General features: G+C 41.8%; 1 protein-coding gene across 1 annotated transcript in view; it reads right to left on the bottom strand.

The window, feature by feature from the left end:
• LOC308172062 (MAM and LDL-receptor class A domain-containing protein 1-like) overlaps positions 1-2,502 on the bottom strand; it is a gene marked incomplete at both ends in the record, with an annotated part of 13,454 nt that extends 10,952 nt beyond the window's left edge. Inside the window, 3 exons of the mRNA XM_080546973.1 lie at positions 574-714; positions 1,182-1,266; positions 2,479-2,502. Coding sequence (XP_080403099.1) covers positions 574-714; positions 1,182-1,266; positions 2,479-2,502 — 250 coding nt within the window. The remainder of the gene's footprint in view (positions 1-573; positions 715-1,181; positions 1,267-2,478) is intronic.
• Positions 2,503-7,306: the final 4,804 nt, after the last annotated feature.

Genomic DNA, 7,306 nt, shown 5'->3' on the forward strand with positions numbered 1-7,306 from the left:
CCATTATAATAACATTACAACAGTATAATGTTATCACGTGTTATACAACAGTTCATTCCGACCAAGTCATTTGATTGGACAAGAAGCATTCCATGAGTGCTGATATACAGTATAACAGCATTGGGACTTTTAACTACATGTATCACTCCGCCGCACAGATGTTCTACTAAATGACCGTTAATTAGACTACATGTTTGTGTTCAGGTTACTAGGCAGCAGTCCATTTAAAGTTCAGTTGCGGAACTATTTTTGGTTTATTTTCATGATTAAATAAACAAACAATTCATAATCTGTTGTCGCTTAGTAATAAATGGCGCCGTAGAACTGTTGTATAAAAGCAATATCACACGAGAGGTCATGCTGTTATACTGAATATCAGCACGGCTGTGATTGTCTTCGGTACTCGGGCCGGTGGCCTTGTACCTACGACCGAATCACAGCCGTGCTGATATTCAGTATAACAGCATGACCTCTCGTGTGATATTGCTTAATTATCCCCCGGGCTCTTTACTAAAGAAATGTCTAATCAGACCTCCTGACACTGTAATTCTGCTACTGTTTCAGCTGCCCTACCTGCTGCAGTGTTCTGTGTGTGGTCCCTGGGGGGTCCGTGGTCGGGCCAGACGGCCTGCCCCCTCTGGAGGGTCCACTCACTAGACTCCCAGGAACACAGGTCCTGCTCAAAGCTGCAGCGCTCCCCGTAACCCTGCTCCTCTAGGGAAGGAGGGAGGGAGGGAGGGAGGGAGGGAGGGAGAGAGGGAGAGAGGGAGGGAGGAAGGGAGAAAGAGAGAGGGCTCATTTCAAGATTCCTAAACCATTGATTCCAGGTTATAAGAGGCCTCCTGAAAAGCACACACATAAACATGCAAACACAAGAAACCCTAAACTGCCCACATATCCATAGGCTATACATACCATACAGAATACAGTGTACAGTGTATACTGCGCATTATACATGTTGGTGATAATCTCTCACACACACACACACACACACATGCACACTCACACAGACACACTCAAACATAAATTGAGAAACAAAAGAGACTGAAAGGAATGGGAATGTGCTTGATTATCAGACAGAAAGTCTTTTGGAATTTAATTCCCACCAACATATAAAACATTAAACACATGACACATACAGCCTACAGATATAGAAATCAATTCCAGGGACACTGACGTACCACAAAAGTCCTCATCTGAGCCATCGTCACAGTCGTTCTTGAAATCACAGACAACGTCATTGGGGACACATTTCTCAGTCCCACACTGGAATTGTCCAGTAGGACAAGGGGACACAATGACCAAAGAGACTGAAAACAGAGTGATGCTTGTTAGAACGGTTTGTGTAAGGATGTGGATCTTTCCACCATTATGGCTATTTCACAATGGTATTACTGTATGTCTTCTAGAAACATTAATATGCAAAGAATAAAAATACCGTTATAAGCATACTGTTGAATGCTGCCCTCCCAACATACTGTACACACGTGTATTATACTGTACTGCTGCACCTCTACCAAGGGCAGCCCATTAAAAGTTGTAGCCATTCAATTCTCATAATTACTGGAAGTTTGTGTTGGGGTGTGGATCTTTCCAGAATTATGGCTCTTTTATAATTGTATTATGTCAACATGAAACATGGAGAAGAAAGACAGGAACACAGGTCCTGCTCAAATGCATTGAAGGAAAGTCCATCAATGCATTACAGTTGTATCCATTCAAATCTCCTGAATACTGAAAGCCCCTCCACCCTCCCTCCTTTAATCACACAGGACTTCCCACTATGCACCTGTCAATCAAATAAAGCCCCTTTCACTGATGACCCTTGAATACCATTTCCTTCACATCACCATGTGTGTATGTGTGCGTATGATCAGCTGGTCAAGGACAGTACAAACAGATTAATATGGCGAATCATTAAGGAAAGGTATTTCATCCCTTACCTGATAGGAGAACCAGTAATCTTCTCATTTTGAGCAAAACATGAAAACAAGAAAAAGAAAAAGAGGCTTAAGGGGTAAGCTGCTTAACAGAATGAACTCTACTGACAGAATGAACTCTGATGATGAATGGCAGCTCAAGGCCCCAGCTTGTTCTTATCAACATCATGTACCATGTAAAGTCCACTGTGCACTTAGTCAACTCAGTGACACCTTGCACTTACAACTTACAGTGCACTTCCTTTTCTTGGCTTTATGGTCCACAGTGTATTACGTGCATATCTTAGCATGCATGCCATCACTACAGTATGGACTACATAACCGTAGAGTCTGCTCCTTGATATCCCATCTGTTTATCTTCATCATGCACTTTCCTAGAGTTTGATCGTAAAGATGTTGATTTAAAACAGCGCAGGAACTGTTTTTGATCCTAGTTAAATGCCCCCAGCAACATACACTAAACAGCAGTCATTGATAGATTTTCTGTAGAAGGTTTGGGCCGTGTATTGATGGCGTGCTGAATGTAGAGGAGACTAACTTGTATGGACACAAATGCAGCCATGTGTAAGCAAAAGATGCCAGTCAAATATAATTTCGAATATTGTAAATGCAAATGTAATATTATTTTAATATACTGTAGGTGTAGGATAACTTAAGTCACAGTCATCATGACCATTAATTCTCTGATTAGGACATTGTATCACTATTTATTGAGTGCACACTGAATTACACACAAGAGGTAAACCTTGCAGTATAAACGATAAGCTCCTGTCTACAGTGGCCTACGCCCATTTGCACGATGTACACAGCTGCGCATGAACACGAGTATATCGTAATGTTGCATTTGATCGATTCCGTACGATATTTGAAAATACGGACAGTGAAATTCGACCGAGCGTCCGAATCCATCCACGACGTAAAGTTCACAGTGAACCATTTCAATGGAAAGTGTAGACCTACATCTCGTTTCGGAATAATGCGTGTGCATTTTGAATTTGTATAACGTGCCCAAAACCCTTGTTTTATTTAGAAAAACACTGGCCCTTCAACTTTCGTCTAAACACGCGCATTTTAGCCTATTACACATCCAATTCTGATTATGGGCTGCGTTCGTAAATACGCTCTATAAATCTGATCAGCACTCATGGAATGCCTCTTGTCCAATCATATTATTTGGTCCCATGACGTTGAACCCAGTGTGCGCTCCGGCGCTCTCAGATCACATTTACGGACCTCTAAAAACAATGAAGGTGTTACTATGGTGATTGTACAATCGCACCTGTAGCTGATTGTGACGCCGGAATGTCTCTGGGTTCTAGACAGAAGGCCGAGGCTGTTGGGACAGTGAGTCGTGAGGTGCGGCACCTTGGAGGACGTCGAATTCACCAACAGTCCGTGGCAGGTAGTATGTTGTGTAATTATCCAGGTAAGTACCGGTAGGTAAACCAGAACATGTAGGCTACATTGAAACAAGGTATGGATACATAGGATATAGCAGGAATAACGTAAACTTGAATGCAGGGCCGCCCCTAGGCATAGGCGAACTAGGCGGTCGCCTAGGGCGCCAAATGCCCGGGGGGCGCCAAATGCCCCAAGTTATTTTCATTTAAATAATTTAGTCTCTGATGAAATGAATTTTATGTCTCTATGAAAACATGTCTCAGCCTACTGTCTCTATTACGCTTCGCGACACTCGCCTCGTGCGAACCTCCCCTCCCATCCCCTCCCCCTCCCGCAACTAACGTGTGCCCTCTCTGAACGTTCATTGATAATTACAACAAGCTAGCAGCTAGCAAATTAAACATCAGCAAGAATGAAGAGGCCTAAGCCCTCGGGTGCACAGGGGAGGAAGCGGAGAAAGAAGGAGAAGGAGAAACGTACACATAACAGAGGTAGGCTGTCATGTCCATTTATTAATATTTTCGTTTCTTATTTTGGTTAATATCAAGCTATGCAAACATTCGCTAATCGCTAGCTAGCTAGCATCATTCCATTACCCACTGCTGCACTGCAACATAGCTAGCTAGCTCTGTTGATGTGATAATAATGATGTTTACTTTATATTAGCTTGTCCCTGCTGCTCACAACAAACAAATCACCTTGCTATTACTGTATGATATTAATTTAGATGGTTTTAGCCCACTTGATGCTAGCTAATTCATTTCAGCTAGCTAAATCATGGTAAACCGTTTTTTTTGGGGTCCTTTTTTGTCCTAATTTTTTTTGGGGGGGGGGCATCAAATCATACTCTCGCCTAGGGCACCTGAATGCTTGAATGAGCTTCTAAGTTGAGAGGCTAACAACATTAAAACAACAAATAGAAACTCAACAATTAGAATTGATACTTTAGCTACATTATAACAAGTACATACTGATACTCATGGACATATCTACTCCAAGGTTCAAACGAAGAAAAACAAATAAGAATTTTCATGTACACATAGCATATTATAAGCATACTATATGCTTGCTGCGTCAACTGCTACAATGTAAACTGTAAACAGAGCATTTACAGTGGGGGAAATAGGTATTGAACACATCAACATTTTGTCCAGTTAATGTATTTCCAATGAGCCTATTCAAATGAAATTTACACCAGACGTTGTTATTAACTCAAACAATCCAGACAAAAACTAAACATTTCAAGTCCATATGTAAATAAAGGTATGTGTAATAAAGTGGAATGAAACAGGAAAAAAGTATTGAACACACTAACTGAAATGAATTCAATACTTCAAGGCGCTTTCTGTATAAAGTAACTAATCGCCCTCAGTATTCAGGTGTGATTGTGGCCCATTCCTCTACACAGATTGTCTTTAAATCTTGAAGATTGCGGGGGGCCCTCTTGTGAATCTGGTGAATCTTCAGATGCTTCCAATAGACTAGGTGCACAATCTCCCTACTTCCTGAAAGGCAACTGGGATGAACATATCCTGTCTCACTCTATTGGTTTAATTGATTAATCAGCTGTGCGGTAAACTGTTGGAACACACAGTGCACACAGTGCGTGGCCGGTTGATGGTGGAGTGATGTTGCTTCCACTTACGGATAATTCCCCCAATGGTGCTTACTGGAAGATTCAGAAGTTGTGAAATAGTATAGTAGCCAATTCCATTTTCATGTTTTGCAACAATCTGGTTGCGGTCTTGAGACAGTTTGCTTTTACCCATCATTAGATGTTTGTTGTGTGGCACCTTAGTAACAAAAAAAAACTTTTATAGCCCATCAATATATTCTAACCCAGCTGACATTAATTAGCACATATTGGAGGTAGAGTTGTCTCCTAATTAGTTATGGTTTTCTGCTGGTTCCTTGCCTTTCCTTATGGTGGTGTACTGCTTTTTCTTAGTGTGTTCAATACTTTTTTCCTGTTTCAATCACTGCATTCCACTCCAAAATGTTGATGTGTTCAGTTCTATCTATCTATCTATCTATCTATCTATCTATCTATCTATCTATCTATCTATCTATGCAGTATATCTATCCACACAAGTTTTGATCTGTTTGCCTCCCAGTGTGTCAGAGGCGTAGGGGGTGCAGGAAACGACGTCTCTTCAAGGCCAGAAACTATCTGACCAGGTTAAGAAGGGGGAGAGAGGGGAGAGGGAGGAGGGACGCTCCTCCTTGCCCACCAGCAGCCTCTGAGCCAAGAGAGAGGAGAGGAGACCCTCCTCAGCGTAGAAGGCGAGAGGCCAACCCTATCAGGAGACGCAGATCTCCACCAGCTGCCTCTGAGCTACGAAAAAGGAGGATGGCCAACCGCATTAGGAGATCAAGGGCCTCTAAGCAAAGAAGGAGGAGAGGCTCCCCCCAGCGCAGAAGCAGGAGGATAGCTAACCCTATCAGGAGGCGCAGAGCCCAAATCAGGAATGAACCAACTCCTGTGAGCAACAGGAAGAGGGTGAGAGACCTTTATTTATGTAAACCAGCTCTTTTCCCTTCTTGTTTTTAGTTTTTTTCCTAGCACCAGGGGAGCCACCCCTCCCAAATGTCGTTGTATGGTACCTGTACTATATTAATGACAATAAAGACCATTCATTCATTCATTCATTCATTCATTCATAAATACACCTATGATTACCCGCTGTGCGTAAGGCACCAAGTGCCCGGAGGGGGCACCAAAACAACCTAATGATCATCATAATAATCTTAATGATTAATTATTTACATTTAAGATGAAGCACAACTACAATAGGCACCATTAGAAAATGTTTAGACCACCATTAGTGCTAGCGCTATCCATTTGGGCACCCAAATGTCCAGCAGCGGCCCTGTGTGTGTGTGTAAATATGTAAATGAACATCAATGTACAATATTGTATAACTGTACGTGTGGCTGATATTTCTGCAAAAATAAAGTTAATTTTGAGGTGAAAGTAATTTTCTGTCATTCTTATGGGAGAGCATTTCTCATTGAAAATGCTGCATGAAGCCTAGGCTTTTGATCATGGTATGTTGTAAAAAATAAATAAAAATAAAAATAAAAATAAATGAAATGAAATGTACATTGTAAATATGAATGTGCCCAATCACGTTGCCTCCGGGGTCATGCGTAGAACAGCTCAGTTCAAACGTTCTCGATCAACCGTTGGAAAAGTAGAATTGTTATTTTTCGATCATACGATGACACGTCACGTGGTCAATCAATGTTTACATCGCAGCTTTCCCTAGCAACGTGCTAGTCAGCCAAATATCTTTAGCTACTTGCCGACCTCAACGTTTATATCTAATAAAAGGTTGACGATATGCCGCGAAAAGGTCGCAACAGGAAAGATGCCAAACGACAGGTGAAAAAGAAAGTAAATATCGAATCTAAAGGAACAGTAATCAACGGGCCACAACCAGAGAAACGCAAACGGCCGGTAAAATCACCGGTCAAGTCGCCGGTTAAGCCACGTGTGAAACAGCCAGTGAAGGTGAATGAATAATGAATGAATGGTCTTTATTGTCATTGATACAGTACAGGTACCATACAACGACATTTAGGAGGGGGGGCTCCCCTGGTGCTAGGATTATTTATTTATTTTACTAAAAACAAGAAGGGAAAATAGCTGGTTTACATAAATAAAGGCTATGTACACTATCCACTATACTATACTATACAAATAAAACACTGTGCTGTACTCTATGCTATGCTTTTTTTTTTCTTTTTTTTTCTTTTCCTAACACCAGGGGAGCCACCCCTCCTAAATTTCGTTGTTTGGTACCTGTACTGTAGCAATGACAATAAAGTCCATTCATTCATGCTATAAAGGTGGTGAAACAGCCAGTGAAGGCGGTGAAACAGCCAGTGAAGGTGGTGAAGAAGGCAGCGAAACCAGTCAAAAACCCAGGAGGACAAGGCCTTGGTAAAGCAGGGGCCAAACG

The sequence above is a fragment of the Nansenia antarctica genome, assembly GCF_963989245.1.
Source record: "Nansenia antarctica genome assembly, chromosome: 16".
Taxonomy (NCBI): domain Eukaryota; kingdom Metazoa; phylum Chordata; class Actinopteri; order Argentiniformes; family Microstomatidae; genus Nansenia; species Nansenia antarctica.